Source organism: Sinohyriopsis cumingii, unplaced genomic scaffold (genome assembly GCF_028554795.1).
Source record: "Sinohyriopsis cumingii isolate HCF-2022 unplaced genomic scaffold, ASM2855479v2 utg002554l, whole genome shotgun sequence".
Lineage (NCBI taxonomy): Eukaryota > Metazoa > Mollusca > Bivalvia > Unionida > Unionidae > Sinohyriopsis > Sinohyriopsis cumingii.
In genome coordinates, this window is record NW_028316243.1 from 101,221 (window position 1) to 125,914 (window position 24,694).

General features: G+C 35.9%; 1 protein-coding gene across 1 annotated transcript in view; it reads right to left on the reverse strand.

Annotated features, from left to right (window-relative positions):
* Positions 1 to 24,294, reverse strand: part of LOC149770172 (uncharacterized) — a gene marked incomplete at its 5' end in the record, with an annotated part of 47,457 nt that extends 23,163 nt beyond the window's left edge. Inside the window, 5 exons of the mRNA XM_089949289.1 lie at positions 2,825 to 2,953; positions 3,920 to 4,051; positions 5,968 to 6,036; positions 10,339 to 10,528; positions 24,139 to 24,294. Of these exons, the coding sequence (XP_089805415.1) occupies positions 2,825 to 2,953; positions 3,920 to 4,051; positions 5,968 to 6,036; positions 10,339 to 10,528; positions 24,139 to 24,294 (676 nt within the window). The remainder of the gene's footprint in view (positions 1 to 2,824; positions 2,954 to 3,919; positions 4,052 to 5,967; positions 6,037 to 10,338; positions 10,529 to 24,138) is intronic.
* Between the last annotated feature and the right edge of the window lie 400 nt (positions 24,295 to 24,694).

Consider the following 24,694-nt stretch of genomic DNA (forward strand, 5'->3'; position numbering starts at 1 on the left):
ATTTTTGTAAGCCATTATGGATTTTCAGTGGGAGAAGCTGTGTTTTCAGTGTTGTTGAGTTTAATGCCATTTTTCAGTACATGGTGGTCAGTATATTTGGTAGAGGAAGAACCGGAAAAGACCCTGGGAAGAACCATCGACCCATGAAAAGTTACTGACAAGCTTTCTCACATACCCATGCTGGTTAAGCCTAGACTTGAACCCATGGTCATGCAGACAAAGATGAGATAGGCATCTTAGATCACTCGGCCACCTGTGGCCCCTTCAGTAGGATAAAATTTGTAATATAGTTTGTGATCATATACAAGATTTATGGGGTAAATAAGAAAATTCACATTGGACTCAGTGCAAATGGCTCGTCCAATGTGAACTGCACACTGATTCCGTAAATCTCATACACATTGTCATTAACATGCACAATGACCCGACAAAATTCACCTACTGTCATTAATAAACTACAAAATTTATAACACCATGACAAGAATATCAATTATGACTCCTATTTGTATTTTTATCCAATGATTCCAATATCGATCAGGCACTGATCTGAAGTTATCATTTTGTCCCAGTCTCTCTAGACATAGCTTGGTAGTTAGTAATTTGCCCTAATGTTGCTAGACAATGCTTGGTGGTTAGTAATTTACCCTAATATCACTAGACACTGCTTGGTGGTTAGCAATTTGCATTAATATTGTTAAACATTGCTTAGTGGTTAGTAATTTACCCTAATATCACTAGACACTGCTTGGTGGTTAGCAATTTGCATTAATATTGCTAGACATTGCTTAGTGGTTAGTAATTTACCCTAATATCGCTAAACATTGCTTGATGGTTAGTAATTTGCATTAATGTTGCTAGACATTGCTCGGTAGTTAGTAATTTGCCCTAATGTTGCTAAACATTGCTTGGTGGTTAGTAATTTACCCTAATATCACTAGACATTGCTTGGTGGTTAGTAATTTGCATTAATATTGCTAGACATTGCTTGGTGGTTAGTAATTTACCCTAATATTGCTAGATGTTGCTTGGTGGTTAGTAATTTGCCCAAGTATTTCTAGACATTTATTGGTGGTTAGTAACTTGCCCTAATATACACAGATGTTGGGGGCCCCGAGTGGCCGAGTGGTCTAAAGCGTTCTCCGTTACGGATCACTGCCATCTCACCTCTGTCTGCGCCGGTTCGAGTCTCAGATTCAGCCAATGTAGGTATGTGAGAAAGCATGCCAGTAGCTTCTCGTGGGTCGGTGGTTCTTTCTGGGGTTTTCCCGGGTTCTTCCTCCACCATTAATACTGGCCGCCATATATAGCCTATCGTGTGCTGAAAAATGGCGTTAAACCCCACAACAACAACAACAACAACACAGATGTTGCTTGATAGTTAGTAATTTTTTAAACTGACTACCTGATTTTGCTCTGGGTGGATCCCTAGCTGCCTTGGGTACAATGACACAACTGGTCAAGCAAACATCTTCCTTTGATAACTGACAGAATTTAAAACATGAGATTTTATTGATGCTGAAGATACTTCTTGGTTTCTCAGAGGTGGTGAAATTTGAAGACTGTTTTGAAACAGAAGTGGATTCCAAGATTTACTTCCCCTTTATATTTAATCATTGGACATGCACACCTGTCATTTGCCCATAGAAATTAAGGTACATTCTACCAACTTTAAGTAAGCAAATTTAATGACTAATATTCTGTATTGCCTAGGAGTCTATGTAAGAATACCTGATTACCTACCTTTGTCAGAGTCATATTGCAATGTGCATTGCTTTTAAATAGCTAGGACCTACACTAGATATCCATACAGGAACCAAAACACTTCATTTAGCTAGGATTTACACTACATATCCATACAGGAATCAAAACACTTCTTTTTGTACATGTCAAGAAGTCTGAGGGGAAATTTTATTTTTTTTGGGGACATTTTATCAATTTATCATTACAGCATGTTCCCAAAAGTAAGCAGTCTTAACACTTCAAAATTGTAACTGTTAGACAACTACTGTATAGATTTGCTGTTGCATAATGTGCCTGCAGATCAGGATCTATGTTGTATGTTCTACTCATTACTCCTAACAAACTGCACAAACCCAGATCTGCAGGTGCATGATGCAACAACATATTTGGGTCTATGCAGTTTGCAGTTGGGCTCGTCATATAAGCAAGTATATGCAGTATGCTAAAACAGGTTTTGGGTAAGAAATGCTGCTGGACTATTGAATAGTTATTATGAAAATACAATCTGATTTTATATCCCAAGCAAATTATTATTTAACAACCTAGGGTACCAGCTGATGTGTAGTGGAATTTTTCTACAACAATGAGTTGTCACAGAGCAAACCATTTCAATCATTTTCCCATGAAAATATAGTCATTTTGCAAAACATTATCATTATGGTCTAACTGAATTTAATTAGTTGACATTTCAGTTTTACAAGTGGTATCCCAATAAATTGATTTAGTTGATGTCTGGCTACTGGATTCTCAAAAGCAATAAATCGATTAAAATATTTGGAAATCAACTATATTTTGAATAATATTTAGGATAATGCCTTATGACTATCTTCTATATGTTACAAAAGTTGATCATTATGCTAGACCAAAACCCTCCGGGTGCATAAGACTATAGAGTTGTGGTTAGGGGATGGAATATGTTTAAAAATGCATGACTGATCATTAGTTAATGATCAGTTACTTTTCTTCACTGACGATCAATGATTTTGGAAGTGATTCCCATTAACTAGAACACTGACATTACTTAATACAAATTGCACATCTTTTGTAGTTCCTGTTTCTACTCTGATGCAGTACATTTACTTACAAAGCTATAGGTCATATCCACATCGGCCTTCTTTGGAAGTGGACGAATGGAGACATTATCAAGTGTCATAACATTGGTATGCTGAAGGATTTCAGTCCTGTATTGCCGGTCTCGTTCAACTGGATTACCCTGGATTAAAAACCAAATTAAATAAAAAGAATATTCAAAATTAAGCAATTTTTGCACCCTGAGATAAAATGTCTAAAAAAGAAAGAAAATGCAACACTGTCATAATACTTTTAGCAACTTTACAATGCTGTGAGCATTTAGAACAACAGAAATGTGTTGCCATATCAACCTTTGAGGTAAGTCTAACAACAGAAATATGTTGCCATATCAACTTTCTGAGGTAAGTCTAACAACAGAAATGTGTTGCCATACCAACCTTTTGAGGTAAGTCTATGTCTGCATAAAAATAAGAAGACTTTTCATGAGAAGCTCATGTCAATATATCTATCAGATCAGGAGGAGTAGTGATAACAAGATCTTCAAGATGGATGCCATGGTGGCCAAACTTGATTGAATGTGAGATCAGCACCATTTCATTTAAAACCAACTAGATGTCAAAAAAGGCTTCTACTGAAAACCCCATGTTAATACAAGCATCCATTCACGTGGAATAGTAATAATTAGATTTTCAAGCTGGTCATCTTAGCAGGCCATATTGGAATTCTAAAGGGCAGCATTTTTATTTTCGGACCAATTAGACCTTGGGGTGATTGTGTATATAAATTGTAATGGCAATCTTGCTACTAGTTTACGAGAAGTGGTGAAGATAAAATTCTGCTAACACATGGATGACATATACACAATGAATGATGGACAACTGGCCATCATATAAAGTCTTCTTAGTCTATGACCAGTAGAACCAAAAAGTAACATGAAAAATAGCTGTTCTCAAACAGCACATGACATCCCAAAGTCTGTATACAACTGTTGTAAAAAAAAGAATGACAACAATCATGATTTAAAAAAAACTAAACACGAGAAAGACCATCTGAATGTATCTCCTAAATATAGGCTTCTGTATCTACTAAATGTATGTTTTTGCATTAACTAAATGCAGGTATATCTAGGATTTCTACAAATACTTACATGCAAATTCAGAACCTCAAGTCTCTTCAGCTGACCCAGGATGTCCACAGTGTTGTGTAGTGTTGTAATGTGATTGTCAGCAACATTCAAGATTTGCAGATGAAAACAACTGGTTAATGGAACTACATCTTCCTGCATGAAAAAGTCAGATTTCTATAAGTAAATTGCAATCATTGCCACCGATTATTTAAACTGGATTGTGCTCCATTTCTTGCAAGCACTTACCATTATAGTTTTGTCATTTTCAATGACTGAAACTGACCAAGTCTTCAGTGACTGAAATTGACCAAGTCTTCGATGGCTGAAATTGACCAAGTTTTCAACGGCTGAAATTGACCAAGTCTTCAATGGCTGAAACTGATGTTCTTACAGATAATAAGCCTTAAAGGCCAACTTAAATTGGTTTTCTGAATGTGTTTAAAAAAAAAAAATTACCATATTTTCTGTCTCTTTAGACACTAACACTTTTTGGCCAAAATAATTTCGTAATTTTTAGAACTTGTTTTTGAAACAACTATTTCGGCACCTGTGTTTTGGACACCATTCTACATGAAGTTCTACAATGATAAGAAAGACAGATTAGAATCACTTTTGGAAAATAGAGGAATGACTTCCTTATCACAGGAAATAGCTTTTATTAATAATACAAATTGTTGAAATGTGGGAGAATTATATTTCCCTATACAGCAAACTGCAGAGACTGATATGATGAATGACATTTGTTTCCAACTATATTACTCACCTGTATAGAAAAATCTTACAACTATATTACTCACCTGTATAGAAAAATCTTACAACTATATTACTCACCTGTATAGAGAAATCTTACAACTATATTACTCACCTGTATAGAAAAATCTTATGCCTAAAGACATGAAGAATATTTCACCCTTTATTAAAAAAGAAAAAAGTTAAAGTCTTCATTGTGAAAATATTAGTTAACAGCACCATTGTGGATAATACTGAAACCTGCATATGCTCATATACCAACTGTATTTACAGAAATAGTTTCAGTGGATAAAAGCATATTCAAAAAAATAACCTAGCACAAAACATATCTTCACTTTGTGCTTTAAATAATGTGATAAATTTATAAGTATTGAAATGTAATTTAGTTTGGGACAGAAAAAGGTTAATTTATTTGCCATTGAGAAACATGCAGAAAATACAGTAGGAAGGATAGCTAAATAAACCTCAATATTTAAGGGCAAGTGAGAAATGAGATTTAAAACAGGGCAGATTACATGTATTTCAAGAGATATTGAAATAAAAGAATTGGAATTTATACAGACATAAAGAACCTACGATTTGTCTTTACATTCCATAACCTAAATGAAGAAAATTGGGGCTGGCAAGATTAAAAAAATAATTAAATAATCAATTTAATATCTGCACTAAAAAATGAATAGCGATACAAAAGTTATGTAACAGATGTTTAAAGAAGAAATTTTACTACCATGAAAATTTTGCTTTTATGTTGAATCTTGAACTAATTAATCTCATCAATGGGGTCTTGATATGACAAAAGAAATGGATAACTATGTATGCTTTTGACCAATGACTGTGAGGGATTCCATTTAGATTTGACCTGGTGCTGATATGCTCTAAACTTGATTAAAAGGTCTCTTTCATTTAAGATGTGTCATAATCATAGTGAATAATTCCAATAATATTAAAATAATAGTCAAATCCACATGAGAAACTATTAAAAAGATGCATGAATTTGACTGCATTTAAGAAAAGAATGGTGATTACCCATCTCTGCCTTTCTTACAATTTAATAATGGAACAAAGAATGAAAAATATCTGTAAGAATTTTAATGGAATAACATTGTTATGATATGGTCCTGTTGTATGATATAAAACTATCTTGTCATTTCATGTGCAATGGTGTAATGTATTGAATTCAACTATCATGCCTGGTGTGTTGTTACTGTATTGCCAAAAAAAAACAATAAAAGATTGGTAATTTATCAGTGTAAAGTGACCAATAATTAGCACCACTTTAGGATCTGGATAGTCAACCAAACAGAAAATGTATTCCTTACCAAATCATTTCTCTGAGCATGAAGTTCACGAAGTCGAGGTAGAGACTGAACACCATCCAGTGATCGAATCTGAAAAAAATTGATAAAGAATGTCCATAAACTGTCAAATTCTACATACTGTTCTGATTTCTCTGGGCTCAGCAATGAAACTTACAGAAAGCCTTTCTTAAACCTCATAACCTGCTAAGTTTGACTGGACATAGAAGATATGAGATGTGAAGTGTATTGGGGAATAAATCAAAATAATTCAAAATATGCTTCAAAATTAATTAATAATTAATATCATGCTGTCAAATTGGAATGTGTAAACATTATGTGTATCAATTAGACTGCTGACAGATTTAAATTAGTTTCAATAAAAATGAGCTAATATTTCCCTGCTCAACAAAAGTCTATGTTATTAGGTCATTCAGGTTTTGATCCAAATGACCGAATAATACTGTGGTGTGTCAGGGTGGGTTGGTTATACTGTCACTGTTCTAGGTGTGGGGTGGGGTGCTTCCAATATTTATTTAAATTATTATAGAAGTCCAACCCAGTCTCGATTTCAGTTGGAAGTTAAATTAGTGAAAGACAGATGTAAAGCTCTGAGACCCCAGTCAGCAATGCCAATGGTTAAATGATTGAATATACAAAAAAGTGAAATCCAACTAATAACAATTTAATGACAATTCAATAATCAAATGATTAAAAGTTCCCAAATACTCTCCATCTGCACGACCCTGTGATAGCATACTGCATCATTTGATTTGTAGCTTGAAATAGCTTTCCACCTGTCCTTGTATTCTACTCATCTGTGTATTCTTCTCTCCTATTCCTCCAATTCCTTCTCCTCTTCCTCCTGACTTTCTCCAAATTCCTTATCCTCCTCGACTTCTCTATACTTCTCTTCCTTTTCCATTTCCTCCTCCTCGACTCTATACCGACTAGACTTGTTGACTCTGACTGCTCTGCGAGTCTTACTTCAGTCAAACCCTCTGAGACACTCGGGACTCACTGAACCAGAAGTTCTGTCCCCCAAAAAGCTTCCTGTGAAACTACAAGGATGGTAGAATATTTTCCTAAGCCCTCTCATCTCACACTACACACAGCCTATCATCAGATAATGGCTATTAAATTTCTTCGGTCAGGCATTCATTCACATCAAAATACTCATATGTTCTTGTATGGTAAAACAATGTTGTAATAAAAGCACAGTAATAATTAATTCTCATACGTACATCAATAAATTGCATCACATCAGTACATATTCCTAATCCCATTATACTAAACAATATCACAACAATCAGACACATTTCTTTACATTACAACTCATAAAAAGTACACAAAATTAAAATATCCATACTCTCATATATCCATACATCCATATTAACTAATCTTACAAACTTCAACATTTTTCCAAATTCACAATTCAAGCATTGTGTAAATTCTAACATATCACATAAATAAATGCACTAGTTTACTACTAAGTAACCTAATAGTGAATTACAAAATTAATTCTGACCAGAAGCTAACTATCTACATAATTCTCTACATAATACTCAAACTCTTTTCTCAAATACGCATGTAAACTAAGCACTACAAAGGTAATTCTACATACTAAACGATCCTTGTAATTAAGTATACATAATACACATAATTACAATTAAAATTCCAAAATATTCTGCAAAATCAAGCAAATAACTTATTGACCTTTACGAAGCTTTGTCCTTCCTTAGAATCTCCTAAGTTTTACCGCCAAATTACGAGTAGCTTTCTCGGAGTAATCCTATTTGCTCAACAATCTTCCCAGGAGAACTAAATATTTGCTTGCTAGTTAGAAGTTATAATTCGGATCGAAATTGTTACCACACCCTCCGTCTCAATTCCGATTGGATGTGTCATTGATCTGATCCAATCAAACTTAGCAGACAATGTCCTCTCTGTCTGTCCACGTGGGGACGGAGTTAGAACACACCCCGGTCCTCGCGGGTTCCTCTGATCTTTGTGGGAAGTTGCTCTATCTAACGCCTGTGCCGATTCAAGATGTTGGGTCATCTCTCTAGTCACGGTAATCTTGTGTAAGAGATTAACTCTAGTCTGTGGCATGTTTAGACAGCAGCCATGGCTTGTACTAATACCTTAGTTTATACACGACTTATGAACTGGCATTGAGCAAACGTGATAAACACAAAGTGCACTTCTTCAGCAAAAAAGCATCTGTAGAATTTCATTAGTACCATATATACTTGCTTATAAGTCAGGCACAACTGCAAAAAACACAGCTCCTTACCTGCCATCTCATAATACAACATCAGATTAGGTTTACCTTGTTCTTCTCATTACTCCTAACAAACTACATAATTTAGTATAACTACATAGACCAATATTTGCTTGCACATTATGCAACACGCACTCTGGTTTTATGCTGTTTGCAGTAGGACACAATTTATAACTGAGTATATATGGTAATTTACAAGATAAAAGTTGACATCAGTATTTTTCTCATGGGGAAGTGTGGTGTATGCAGCATACCTGCTGATTGAGAAGGTCTTACAATCAGAACTTATATTTAAAACAAACAACATGGTATATGCTAGTTTATAGCAGCATTTAATCTTTTTTCAACTTGGGTGAACATCACTGTAAAAGGTATGGGGAGGACAAGGTGGTTGGGGAGTGGGGCAGTCAAGTTTACACAAAGCAGCTTAGAATACATTCACAAATCTTGAGTGGAGTACAAAATGGATTAAAACAGTTGCAATACATGATAAGTAATATATTTATATAATTTGAATTTATTGTTGCAGAGATTATTTTGGGTAATTATAAAGCAAATGATCACCTTTGTTACTGCTAAGAGTATTTTAAACCATGATTCAGCATAGTGTAATGTGATACAAGAATTTTTTTAAGATAAAAATTTTGTATCAATGAGCCCGAAAACTAAATGGCATGCACAATCAATGTGCAGGATTAATGTGTGAATGGGATCCAATGCATGCTAGTCAATTCCGCAAACTTTGAATAATATGGTTTGTTCCTTCCATGCTTGATTATTTCAACTTATAAATCAGGCATAGCAAAATACATGCCATACATCAATTCAATATTTGGGAAAGTGATACATTACTATAAGACCCCTCAATATACCACTCACCTTATAATGTAGGCATGGTCAAGAAGAACACTGAATTGCTCACATTTAGTTTTATCATTGCTACTGAAATTATTTTACTTTATTTAGTGGCTTATAATAAGAATCAATTATAACTTATTTTAACATCATTTAATACAGAAATTTTGTATTTTTCTGCATTATCACAACATGGTCTATTTGGAACATCCCTCAGTATAAAGTTCCCTTAGCTATCACATGGATCATTTGTATCACTTCCATGCTCAGCATTATAATGAAGGAGTATTACAGTTGTAGAGACCCGTATTTATTTTACTGTCATTCTAAAGAGGGAGTACCATAGTGGTACAGAGATATTACCGTTATTGACTTTATAAAGAGGGAGTATTGAGGTGATACTGAGACGATATTGTTATTAACTTCATAAAGAGGGAATACTGTGGTGGTACAGAGCCTTATTATTGTTAATGACAATATAAAGAGGGTATACTGTAGTAGTACAGAGCTGTATTATAAAAAGGGAGTATTGTAATGGTGCAAAACCTTATATTATTGTTATTGACATTATAAAAAGAATACTGTAGTTGTACAAGGCTTATATAATTTGTATCAACTTTATACAGAGGAAGCACTGTAGTGGTACAGAGAAATATTATTATTGACTTTATAAAGAGTGAGTGCTGTGGTGGTGCAGTGACATATTATTGTTATTGACTTCATATATTATCAAATTATTACTGAGGAAGTACGGAGTCTTTTATTACTGTTATTGACTTTATAAAAAGGGAGTACAGTCATGGTACATTACTACAGAGCCTTATATCATTTTTATTGGCTTTAAGAATTTTCTGGTTGATCATGAATGTCAGCAAGTTGGAGATATGTACTCAATAATTACTGCAATTCAATATTCAGAAAAGAGTGCTATACTGCACCTTGTTCTTATTTAATAACATTAATATTGATTAAAACTGATATGATGGAGATATCTATGATCAAGATATCCACTGCAATATCATATATAATTGCTTTTAAGTCAAGTCAAACTGCAAATAACAAAGATCCTCATCTGCCTTAGCATACTGTATCTACAGATCAGGGTCTATGTTGTTTGTTCTACTGATTATGCCTAACAAACTGCACTGACCCAAATCTGCCAGTTCATTATGCAAAGGTAGATCTGGGTCTGCGCAGTCAGACTCATCTTATAAGTGAGTATATATGGTATACTTTTTGATAAGTTAAGTTCGTACCTTGTTGTTATTGATATTGAGAATTTCAAGGTTGATGAGACTTGGCATGTAGGAGATATCCATCAGTTCATTCATACTCAGATTAAGCTCCACTAATGAGGGAAGAGGCACAAGATTGTCAATCTTCTTGATGAAGTTGTGGGACACATTCAAACTACACAAATGTTTCAGCACCTCGATTCCACTAAATCTGAAAGGAAAGTGACTGGATAAAAGAATTTCTTAAATGAATTCATCATTTCCAGCTCTGCTGGTTTTATATGTATGACTTTGTGATGACCTTTCAAGCATTAAAACTGACAAGTCAAACATAGTACTAGTGTATGGCTATAACATCTTTCAATCCAAACAGAGTAGTAGTGTATCTAAAATGTCATTAACATCTTTAAAGCCATAAAACTGACAAGCCAAACAGTGTACTAGTGTATGTAAAATGTCATTAAAATCTTTTCAGCATTAAAGCTGGCAAACACGAGTACTAGCGTATGGCATTAATGTCTTTCAAGCCATAAAACTGACAAGTCAAACAGAGTACTAGTGTATGGCATTAATATCTTTCAAGCCATAAAACTGACAAGTCAAAAAGAGTACTAGTATATGTAAAATGTCATTAACAGCTTTCAAGCATTAAAATTGACAAACCAAACAGATTACTAGTGACTGGCATTAACATTTTTCAAGCATTAAAACTGACAAATTACTATTATGTGGCATCACATCTTTCAAGTATTAAAACTGACATGCCAAACTTAGTACTATATGTAAAATGTCATTACTGTCTTTCAAAAGAGAAAAGAGGCAGTACAATGTAATCCTTGTGCTTTCTTATAAAGTATAGAATGTCATTAAAAATCTACAATCTGACGTGACTTAAAATTTCCACATGGTATTTGACTTTATAATAAGTTGACAGTTTATACATATTAGCTAAGGAAAGTTGCTGAAAAACTCTCAAATATTAGACCAGCAGCTAACTGGTCCTCTCTCCCATAATCCTCCTCCTCCTCAGTGGTCAGATGTACTCAGCACTTACCAATTACATCAAGAGATGCCTGGAAAAGAATGTGCTAAGTAAATGATGTACACATTAAAGGTCCCAGATTCAATCCTTGCTACTGTGACAAGTATACACACTGCCTCCACTAGGATTCGGTTTTGTGTTTTAGGGATTATTTACTTAGATAACACATTTTTGTGGTCTAAACTTAACTCAGAGTAACACAGGATGCCACTACAAGGATGTCAGTCATCAACTGTAAAGGGCCCAAATTGCTTATATCAATGCAAAATTAAAAATTTACTTTATACAACAAGTCTATATCACGCACAAAAAATATGGCTCATCTAGCTCTGAAAAACAAAGATTTATTTCCAGCTTTAACTGAGGCAGCTACCAGGTTACTTGTTGCCACTATTTCTACTGCAGACTGTGAGAGGGGGTTCAGCCGCCAAAATCTGATAAAAGCAAACTTACGAAATTCTATGGGTATATCTACTCTGACAAATTTAATGAGAATTTCTATTGATGGGCCCAATGTTGAGACTTTTGTATTCAGGAAGACAATTAAAAAATGGTTTGGGAAAAAATGAGGCAGATATTGATGAAGTGTCAGTGTCATTGTTCACACAGACTAAGCAGTATTTTGTATTATCAGTTACAAACAAACATTCTTATTCATTCTTGCATTATATATGCAATACATTGAACTTCGTGTGTATATAATGGTACTGTTATATTTATTAATAATTATTCTTGTGCTTGAAATGTAATAAAAACATGTAAAAACTGTTTTATTGTCATGTTTATATAGATTATAAATAGGGCCAATATAATATTTATGCATATATTTAAGTCCCTGCATCACGGCATAAAATGGCTCCTTTGGCTGAAAAGTGGCTCAAAATTTTTAGTGCAAAGAAAAATATTTCCAAGGAAGGCCCTGATGTATTACTTTTTATCAATAGTATGAATGATGATTTTGCATGCTTTGTGATATCGCTTGTATTATTTCATTAATTCATGCATCTATCAAGCATACACCCAGGTAATGTTAATACTAAGAAAATAGCTGCATTTTGCTAGCATGGGCCCCGGGTGGCTGAGTGGTCTAGGGCATGGAACCCAGATGACTGAGTGGTCAAAGACATGGGACCCATGTGGCTGAGTGGTCTATGGCATGGAACCCTGGTGACCATGTGTCTAGAGCATGGGCCCCAGATTCTTGAGTGGTCTAAGGCATAGGTTCCTGGTGGCTAAGTGGTCTATGGCATGGACCCCAGGTAACCATGTGGTCTAGGGCATGGACCCCAGATGACTGAGTGGTCAAAGGCATGGGACCCATGTGGCTGAGTGGTCTATGGCATGGGCTCCAGGAGACTGAGTGGTTTAGAACATGGGCCTGGAGGTGGCTGAGTGGTTGTTGGTATGGGCCACAGGTGGCTGAGTGGCCTATGGCATGGGCCCCAGGTGACTGAGTGGTCTAAGGCATGGGCTCTGGGTGGCTGAGTGGTCTAGGGAGTGGGCCCCAATAGTTAGTTTTCTCATGGAAACTCATCTCTCTTACATTCAATATTTTTCCTAGAATTCTATCCCATCAGCACTGATATTATATGTTCAAGACATTTTTGCAGAATCACCTGATTTTCACTTTATAACTGATACTGTTGGGCAGTAAATAAAATAAAGGTGTCCCGAGTGTCTGAGTCATCACTCACATATCACCTCTGTCTGTGCAAGTTTCAGTCTTGACTTGACCAATAACAGTTTGTGAGAAGCTTACCAGTAGCTTCCCCTGGGTAAGTGTTTCTTCTTGAGGTCCTCCTCCACTAAATATACAGGCTGCCATGTTCAACCTATCATATGCTGAAAAGTGGTGTTAGGCCCCTCCCTCAATAAAAATAAATTGCATAAGAAAAATGCAATGAATTATTCCCCTGCCAATCATGGTCAGGTAACCAAAAGTGTATAGTAATAAAATCTGACAGTGACCTAAGTGACAGAGTTTCAGAGTTACTGGGCACAAATGTGAAGTAACCAAGTTTCATGGCTTTATCTCAAAAGGCATTAGAATAAAAGTCCAGAACATGATTTGGTTTCACTGCCACTTTTTGGTTTAGTGTTTTACTGACAGCAACACAAGTAGGTTATTTAGTGCCAAGGTAAACAGAGTAAAAAGCCTTGCCCAAGGACATACAAAGTGAAATTACATTTTAAAATTTGATGAATATTTTGTTTTTTCATGGTTTAAATTTGTGAAACAAAATTTAAAAAAAGAAATGCCATCATGTTCAGAAACAGAAGTATTCCACATTTCACTCTTTATTTCAAATAACTCTTCAAGCAAAACAAAAAGAAGCCTCACAAATACTGACCAGTGACTTTGACCTTGAAGATAGAGCTCCCAAATGGGGAATGCAACACATCTAGTGACAACATTATACAAAAATGTGTCAAGTTTCCGCCAATAATCTTAAATAGATTTTAAGCTGTGGAGCAGAAAGAATTACAATTGTGACATAAAAAAATGTATAGCTTTGACTCTTAAGGCAGTAACCTAAAAGCGGTATGAGAACCATTTTCCCTTCACCTCAAACAACTTTAAAGCTAAGGAATGGAAAGGAAATTGTAAAGGAAAACTTTAAATTTGGAACCATTACCATGACCTTGAAGACATGACCCCCCAGTATAGTATGCTACACACCTGGTAAAGATGATATACAAGTACACCTTCATCTGAAACAGCTCTAATGTTAAAGAGAACAGAAAAGGAAGGGAAATGAAAAGCAAATTTTATTGCAAATTAAATTTCGCTGAGAACACTTAATAAAATGAAAATTTGTCTTTTCTGCCTATATCATATAGAATAACAGCAGTAGGTTTTGCCCATTACCTCCCACAGACACCAATAGGTGTTGCTAGTTTTAAGTTGACAGCAACATGAATGCTTGCAAGGTGGCTGAGAGGGTCTTCAAGCAATGTGATTGGGTAAGTATTCTCAGTAAAATATAACTGACTTAACATTTTGCTTTCTCCTATGAATACATTCCCAAATCATATTAACATTGGGAGAATAGGTAACATGTATAGGGAATGCTTTCTCCTATGAATACATTCCCCAATCATATTAACAGTGGGAGAATAGGTAACATGTATAGGGAATGCTTTCTCCTATGAATACATTCCCCAATCATATTAACAGTGGGAGAATAGGTAACATGTATAGGGAATGCTTTCTCCTATGAATACATTCCCCAATCATATTAACATTGGGAGAATAGGTAACAGGTATAGGGAATGCTTTCTCCTATGAATACATTCCCCAATCATATTGACACTGGGAGAATAGGTAACATGTATAGGGAATGCTTTCTCCTATGAACACATTCCCCAATCATATTAACATTGGGAGAATAGGTAACATGTATAGGGAATGCTCTGCATCCTACCTATACACTGGGTAGCCATCAAGGGAAGAAAGATTTGATTCCCCATGAATGATAACCTATTCTCCTGCTTAAAGCAACACAGCCCTCTGTCATGTGATCCATGACCATTCTATCGGGTATAGAAAATCATTACTGAAGACTTCTTACCATCAAAATTCACTGGCAAATCCAGTGAAGCTAAGAGGCTTTGTTGGTTTAATTAGGTCTGGTAGTCATTTGGGCCACAGCAACAGGACCCACCAGATTCTAATTTTGTCTCTGCAAAGCTAAATCCTGTGATAAAATCTCAAGAAGGTTAACTCTGCATGTCAGCCAACAGCTTCTATAATGTGTCAGATCGAAACACTGCATTAAAATGTCAGACTTGCAGAGATCAATCTAACTGGTGAGCTGAAATCCTCATGTGGCATTTTTGATTTTTGATCAGAGTACACTCAGCTTATAACCCACTTTTGCCACAAAGACATGGCTTGAAAAGTGATATCCTGCTTTCTTGCCTTCACAGGGACAAAGAGTCTTTTGCAGTTACCATGACTTTTCTCTGTGTGCTTCAAGTAGTGCTTGAGGGCACATACAGGATCTTGCATATCTGCTGCTCTGGACTTATCTATAGATGACAGGGTGCATATGGAAACTCTATGACTGCCACTGATAACTAGTTCTTGGCCATGAAGGCTGGTTGTGTCTTGAAAATCACTGAACTATCTGATCTGAACTGAAGATAGTTTGTGTTAACTGAAAAGGCAGGTAACTCACTCAACCTGCAAGCTGAAGCTAAGGCTATTAGGAGACAGCTGAGCCATGTTAAAACCCAGGACATATTCCATTTTGGAAACAGGGTGAGGGATTTTGATTTATTCAAATAAAAACTGGCTAATAGATCTTTATCATGAACAATACTTCTTCTGCATCAGATATCATGGAACAGAAGCATTTGATGGTAATTGGTGTCAACATTTTCTCCTCTTAGAGCCAGAGAAACAGTAACTTGATTTACCAAGGTACTCAGATGGATGATGTTATTGACTAAACACAAGTCCCTGAAAACAGGCCCCTTTCTCTTATAAGCATTCAGAGTGGAAGGCTGTCTTACTTTCAAGATTCTCTCCACAAATGAAGTTTCTGAATTCTTTCTCTTGCAAGGCTGTCCTGACAAGAGCTAAGTGGGAAAAAGGTGGTCTGGGCATGGATGAAACACTAACAAACTTGGTTGTTTGAGAAGATTCAGTTTAGCGATAATCTTCCTTGATAGGTCTACTACTGTGAGCTTGACTAGATCATTGACCCAGAAATGTACCACCTATAGAGAGACTATCAGAATAATCTTGCAAAAAAAGAAAGAAGAGGAATAAGAATTTGATAATGCTCTCCGCTATTCTGACCCTGTATTTTTTGTATTAATTTCAGTAAAGGCAGGGGGTAAGCAAAGGCCCGTTACCCCTCCCAACTTACTGACAGGGCATCTACTGCCAAAGCTTCTGGTTCATGACTAGCGAGACAAGGTGGGCAGCTTGTAGTTCCACTTTGTCGCAAACAGGTAAATCACTGGATGCCCCTAAAGCACATGAATCCAATGAAAAACCAAAAGATGAAGGAACATTCCATATGAATAACCTGACCATGTCTGTACAGAACAATGACCAAAACATAGAGCCTGCTGGAATGTCTGATTTTCGTATTGATTCGAAGTTGGTAACATCAATGAAGAAACTGCTGAATCAGTATGCACAGGTCAGGAAATTTCCCCCCCACTTGAGGTCCGTCAAGACTATAGAATTGCCCGACATAATCAGGACTGATTTCCTAGTCTTTCTTTCAAGAGCTGAAATGCATTCATGATAGCTTCCATTTCTAGAAGGCCGAGGTGAAGAAAGTTTCTCCGGTCCCCATTTGCCACTGACCATCTCAAAGCCTGGCAGCAAGAACCCCCCCCCCAAACACAACATATGTACTGGTATATGTACATGTTGTGATTTCCAGCTGGGGTTTCTCTTAAGGAATTGATATTGTGAACCAATCATGGTTGCATCAATGACAGATGAAGTATTGTACCTCATTTGTGATACTGAATGTCTGGTCGAGTTTACCAGAAAAGGGGCACCACTGGGCCAGCAAAAGTCATTTGTAATGGGTGCATATAAAGGTGTGATCATGTCCACTGCCACACTGAGTAACCCAAGGAGTTGGTAGTCAGCAGAATGTGTCCTGTACCAGCATGAAAAGAATTTAGCTGGTACTGAACTTTCCAAAAAGAAAGCTTTAGCATTCCCAAAAGACTGAGATACGTTTGGAAATCTGATCATTAATCTCCTTGAGTTTTGCTCATTAGGAAAGCAGGAGACTCTTCCTCATCATTGATGTTGACATATCTTTTGACTTTATGGTAATGTGTGGTGGTAGTAGATGGAGTGCATTCTAAAGTTGGCAACACCTGGTATATCTCTTTGATGGCAACATTAAAACTAAACTCTGTCCTATCCATGGCCAAATCAGATAACAACTGTTGTTCTCAAGTATCTTCATACTCTTGGTCCTCGTCTTCTGTCATTCAAGATAAAATATGCTCAGAGGTAATGATGATGCAATGCCATTGTCTCTAAATAAACCACTGCTAATATCCTGTGGGTAGGCAGTGAAAATGGGAAGAACTGGCTGTGCTGGGCAATGTTGTAGTGTCTGGTCAGTTGGTTTGTTAGCCAGGAGAAAGGTCAGCCAGACTGTCCAACGTGAGAGGTCAGACTGATCACCTACTTTGCTACTGTCCACATCTCAGTCTGCATGTGTAACTGCTGGCTTGGCTACAAGGACAGATCTTTCACTAAGATCCCATCATAATAAATATATAAAGTCATATGTCTGGCTAAATGGTTGAATCAGTCACTAAGATCACTGTAAATGAGACTGGGTTGGGTTGACTGGGCTGGCTATACAGCTGAATGGCTAAATGGTTGAATCAGTCACTAAGATCCCTGCAAATGAGTCTGGGTTGGGTTGACTGGGCTGGCTGTACAGCTGTATGGCTCCGGATGGCAAGGCAGTGCTACGTGTTGGATCCACTTGATTCAAAAAATACCCTTTACATCCAAGACAGTACTACATGCTGGATCCACTCAATCCAAAAACATACCCTATACACCCAATCTTACAGGCTTTAAGGCCAAGCTTCCACTTGTGGGGGGACTGCCTAAATATGTGGGAACAATCTCTGCTCTTCTCTTGCATTTTGCTGAGTTTTGCAGAATGGCCTACCAGGTGTCCTCAGCAAAGGAAAGAGATGATACGTTTGGTACATGCCAGGCAGAACTCGTATATATCATCCCTTGCTTTGTATTTCCTGCATTCTCTGCATTTAGACAACATGTTTCTAAAACAATAAAACTAACAGAAACAATAAATTAACATGTCAGGGTGTTAACAATTTATTAAATGGCTTACTAAATAAAACACATTACAAATGAAGTACATTAACTAAAGACAACATGGACCAACACTAGAAAGACAGCAATAGCGTGTCGTATCATATGGTCTAACAAAAAAACAAGTCACAGAAAATGATAAATGTCACCAAATATCTACTAATTTCCAAACCTAAGGTATACCACCTTTTTCTGAATCAATATAAGTCCAAATATATCCAAAAATTGTAATGGATGGCTTGAATTTCACACAAAAAGACTTGTATTAATGAGAGGCTTATTCTGTTTAATGTGTATTGAAGAGATTAAAACTGGTGACACCTAGGTGGCAGGGTCCAGTTTTGCAAATTGACCCCTGGGAAATTTCTTAACATAAGGATATGGTGTGACTTTTTCAGCTATTATTGTTTACTATTTAAAGATATGGTTACTGTATTTGTGAACTATGTGTTTCGGGCTTGTGTTGTTCTTGAAATTGATGTCAGGCATGTACACCTTCCATAGTTATTCTGCAGTATGTTGATAGTGAAATACCAATAGTCGGCTAGGAAGAAGAGCTAGCTTCCCATAGCAGTAAACACATGGGTTTGGGGCAAGTAGAATATCTCAAAAACGGCTTGGATGACAACTATTTTCAGTTGCATCAGCCTGTTTAGTACACACTGTTTTGCAGAACTGTCATCTAGGAAAAGGGCTTGTGTTTGCACTGTGAGCATCACATGGTGTCAAAAATGACCTTCGGACATGAAAATTTCAGGTAGAAATTTGGGGTTGGGTGCAAACATCATCTGCTTTGAACTGTCATTGACTTCTTTGGTCAAAAGGATAATATTCTTATGCTTTGTTTTAATATAGGTATCCAAAAATATGGACCTTTTTGACCTCACTTGTGTATTTGAATTTTTATGATTTTTTATACTAGGTTAATGATTGTAGCATTAAATTTGTACATAAAAACTGGATCCTGCCCATTTAAGGAAAACTTAAAAAAATGTATTGCAGTCAGCCACATTTATTATACTTTTCTGTTTCTTTGTGTATATTTAAATAATTTTTATGCATTAGCTTCATTATATTTCCTTCCTTTTTCCATATATCACTTAGTGTTATATGTACTGCTCTCTGGAGAGGGAGGTAACTGTGTTTTGTACCTCAATGTGAGAACTGTTTACATCATGACAAAGTAGCATATTTTGGACTTAACTTACTAAATATGGGAACAAAATGGTGACCATAATGTATTGTCTTGCTCTTTCTGTAGTTTTCAAGGTTTTCACCCCTATTTTTATGAATATTATTCACATTTCAATACAGACACACAGAAACAATTGCATAATATGTCAACATGCATTCTTAAAAGTAATTTAACTCCACAGGAGCAAATAAACTTCAAAGGAATCATACATAAACACACTGTTGTGAATGCTGAATGTCACCAGTGGAACGGTCTTAAAAATAGTGATGCATATGGCATATTGCTTGCTATATTTTGGTGAGAAGAATGAAAGTTTTAGCACACCGACATAGTTTCTACCTTCATGACCCCACTCTGAAGTTGACATAAGAGATTCATATCTCACACTTGGGTGATAATAGGAAATGTTTTGATGTTATGTACATATCTTGAAATTTCTAGGTTCAATTAACAAAGGGGGGAAAAGCTTAAAATCAAGTGGCAGTTTCATGCATTTGACAATACACATAATAATAATAATAATGAGGACTTTGTATAGCGCCTAATATTTAGAAGCCCTAAGCACTTTACAACATTAGACAACACCTATAAGATAAAAAACATATAATAATATTATTACAAAAAAAACCAAAAAAAAACACACCATGAAATTAGAAAAACATTAAAAAATAAAAAAACATGCTGAGAATATTTCAGGTAGGAAACATTATTAGGTCTTTAAGTTTGTTCTTGAAGTCGAAATAAGTGAGTTTTGAGAGCCCTCTTGAATGTGATCACTGTGTCTTTGTGTCTAAGTTCAGTGGGCAATTCATTCCATGTTGCTTTGGCCCTGGTATGCAAAAGAACACTGTCCATATGACTTTGTTTTCATAGTAGGAATAATGAGTATATGATTGTCAGAAGAGGAGCATGCACATGGGTGAGGTCGGATAGGTATGTTGGACTAGAGTCCGACAGTGAAATGTAGCACAGAGAACAAATTTTGTGTTTGATTCTGGATCAAATGGATAGCCAGTGTAGGGTACAGAGCAGCAGGGAGGTGTGCTCTGATCGTGGTACTCTAAGTATGATCCGAGCAGCTGTGTTTTGAACTTTCTGAAGTTTCTGGAGTAGATATTGAGATGAACCAGACAGAATTGAGTTACAATAGTCCAGTCTTCAAAGTACTAATGAACACACAAGTGTTTTAGTGGCATCAACTGAAAGATATTTGCGAACTGAGCTGATGCGTCTCAGCTCACGATATGCAGCCTTGCATATGTTCATGACATGTTGGTGCAATGTGAGTGTACTGTCCAGAGTAACACCGAGGTTTCGTACTGATTGTGTAAATTTAATGTTGGCGTTGCTGATATTTATTGTTTGAGGTAAAGGATGTGAATGAGAAAGTCTTTGTGTTGTGATCAGAATGGCCTCAGTTTTATCTTCATTCATCTGCAGCTTGTTACATGTCATCCATGATTTCACATCAGAAATGCACCTCTCTACACCTTGGATGGTAGCATCAACTTCAGTTGGGTGGTTAGATTTGTATATTTGGGTGTCATCAGCGTACAGTTGGTGAGACACTGGATGATGATCAATGACACTTGAGAGCAAATGAGTGTACATACAGTTTCTCTTCTGAAATTCTTATGTTTCACTGAATGTTAAAAGTACATCAATGTCACTTGTTTCTTTTCTTTTTGCAGGTCTCAGTTTGCATGGTAAAAGATTAGGATTAATCGGTTAGTCATGCTGAAAGAAACAATAGCTTGAATCTCATCCAGATACTCATTCTGATCTAAGTGCACAACAGAGTGACTTTGATGGACAGATTTAGTTTCCACAGTTATTTTATGGTGCATGCTTATTAAAGCCAAGCAGGTGAAATGCTTTCTACCTTAACTGAATTTTCCGCTGTAAATATTTGTTCTATACCTTATATTATTATTTACTATGATTTTGTAAATTCCAGAAATCACTAAAGTCAGTTGTAAGTGAATTGGTGTCTGAGAAGAAATTTCTCTGTTAAATTGTATATGTGTGGTCAATTTCGGTGGCTATGTATCAATGAGTTTTTTTTATATATCACTTTGTGAGTTAAACAGGGTACCACACATCAGTACATCAATATTCCAGCATGGTGTAGTGTTAAATGATTAAACGTTAATCTCTCCAGATTAGTTAAACTTGTTGTTGAGATTACACCCCCAACACACACCATGATTGCTGCTATTAGCATCTCCAGAATGATAATGCAAGATTAGGAACTGCTTGTTTTATATCAGTCTAAAAGTACTTCTAAAGCACATTATTTACTTAAATGTGTGATTTCTTTAAGTTTGCTAGAAGAGTTTATAGAAACTTTTCACTTCTGTCAATGACAACTAACAGCATTTCTGTCATTCCCTCTTAAAATTTATAACTTCCAAAACTCTTCTTGACATTCATGAAACATTATAAATGAATTTTAATTCTGTCCTGATGCTATGGTGGTAAACAAGGACTAAAAGCATTGTAGGTTGCAAACAATTTTAAATCTTTCAAGAAATGCAGTCATAACTCACAATGTAAATAATGCAATGCTTTTTGCTGCAAAGTAATCACTTTTCTAAAAGCGCAATAGCATTTTTAGTTTTGTGCACAAAAGTTTTCCTTTATACCACTTTACTAGATGTCTAAATATGTGATGTGTACACAACTTTTGATATAAACCATTTTCAGCCAAATTCTTAAGGTGGCAGGGTCCAGTTTCATAAATTGGCCCCTGGCAAATTTCTTAACATAAGGCTATGGTGTGACTTTTTCAGCTATTACTGTTTACTATTTAAAGATATGCTTATATTTGTGAACTGGGCATTTTGGGCTTGTGTTGTTCTTGAAACTGATGTAAGGCACGTAAACATTTCATAGTTACTCTGCAGTATGCTGATAGTGAAATACCAATAGTCGGCTTGGAAGAAGAGCTAGCCTCCCATAGCTGTAAACACATGGGTTTGGGGCAAGTAGAATATCTAAAAAACGGCTTGAATGACAACTACTTTCATTGCATCAGCCTGTTTAGTACACACTGTTTTGCAGAACTGTCATCTAGGAAAAGGACTTGTGTTTGCACTGTGAGCATCACATGGTGTCAAAAATGACCTTTCGACATGAAAACTGCAGGTAGAAATTTGGGGTTGGGGTGCATAAACTTCTGTTATGAACTGCCACTGACTTATTTGGTCAAGTGGATAATATTCTTATCCTTTGTTTTAATATAAGTATATAAAAATATGGACCTTTTGTTTATACCTCACTTGTGTATTTCATTTTTTTATGATTTTCTTTTTATACCAGGTCGCTGATTGCGGCATTAAATTTGTACATAAAAACTGGACCCTGCCCCCCAGTAGTGGCAAGGGGAGGTAAGTGGCAAGAGTTATTGCCCTTCATCAACACGATACAGACAGAAAAGAAAAATTAATATCTTTTAATAGGGCTAGATTTAGGAAAAAGCAGGCTTATATTCATAATGTTAATGTAATCAAGAACCATATTAGAAAGATAAATTCTTGAAAGTGACCTTAATATTAAAGAGAGATCCTCTAATTTGGTTCATAACATATAGTATTGATATAAAACATACTTAGTTTCATCCCATACTCTTAAGAGGACCTACAGCTGTGGACTAGAAAGGAAAGTGTTATGAAAACTGAAAATGCTTGGACCTGACCTTCCAATGTGGTATGGGACACACCTCCTAATTATCATATGTAAATGTATGAAGTTACATACCTAAATCTCAAAGAGCCTGAAGAATGAAGAGCGGAAAAGAATGTGATGGAAAATTTAAAGTACTGAACCATGACCTTGCAGTCTAAATGTTTAACATACATTTTTTTCAGGATGCATAGTTATACCAAGTTTTGTCTATTAATCTTAAGTGACTTAAAAGTTTAAATGAAAGTTTGATGGATGGATTTAAGTACAAAAGACAGAAGAATGGACTGAAATGCAAATACTTTATGTCCACTGCTTTTCCTAGAAAGGGAGTGCACAATAAATCAGACATATTTACCCTGATAGTAGCTTGGCAAAGTCCTGTATCCTATTTGTCATTTTAGCCATTTGTCCATAATTTATCTACCCAAAACAAACAGCTGATCAAACGTTAAAAAATGCATAAACCTCACATATATAAACCATAGACTGCATTAACTACCATTATTATTAAGAAGACCCTCTCATATGTTGCTCACAGTGATCAAAATAAATGTTTTATGTTTCTGTCAGCAATTCATTCACAAAATCAAATTCGCTGGAATTCACTCATGGTGTTACAGATGCTTGAATGAAGTTCAATAAAACACTCTCAAGTATTTCAGAGTTTAAGAACCCAATAAAAGCAAGGGGAAAAAACTTTGTAGTAAATCCGTAATCTAAACAGTACCCTGTATTTTACTGACATAATCCATCCATACTGTAGAAGTAAAATCTCTAAATAAATATTGTATAAATCAGTTCAATCACACAGACCTCTGTAGTAAAAGTCACTTCTTCCAGGATCGCTGATCTGGACTCTGATAAATACAGTGTATAAACCAATTCAGTCAGAGAGTTCTCTATAGAGAAAGTAAATGCTTCCAGGACCTCTGATCTGGACTCTAATGATTTAAAAGAAATATACCCCTGTTTCCTGTTTCAGAATTGTACATTCCTAAGTGCCAAGCACCTTTACAATCACACATGAAAAGACACAAAAGTGCAAATGTTACTTACTTGTTGATTCTATTCAATGAAGCATTTAGATCCCTGAGGTTCTTGAAGGGACTAAGGTTTTCATTTTCTAGTGCTGTCAGTTCATTCAGTGATAAATTCAACCTGACTATTCTTGAGGGAGTTTCTATGATGGAAGCCAACCTGGGAGGTGGGCCACTGTTAAAATTCAATGAGAAATGGATATTTCACATATTCGGTATATCATTCATATAAAACAAAATTTATTTGGGCCTTCCAAGAACTTGCAATTTTTCAAGTTCACCATTAAAGACACAGCAGCAAAGAACCATCTGGAAGATGGCTTTAATTACCCTTGACTGCAACATCAACAGTTACTGAACAAAATCAAAAGTGAAGTATAAACAGTGCCAAAAAAGTTAATCTGTGCAGTAACTATGTCTGGACACTATGTATTAGCAAGCTGCATTGACAGGTCACATAAAACATTAACTCCATGTCTGGACACTATGCATTAGCAAGCTGCATTGACAGGTCACATAAAACATTAACTCCATGTCTGGACACTATGCATTAGCAAGCTGCATTGACAGGTCAC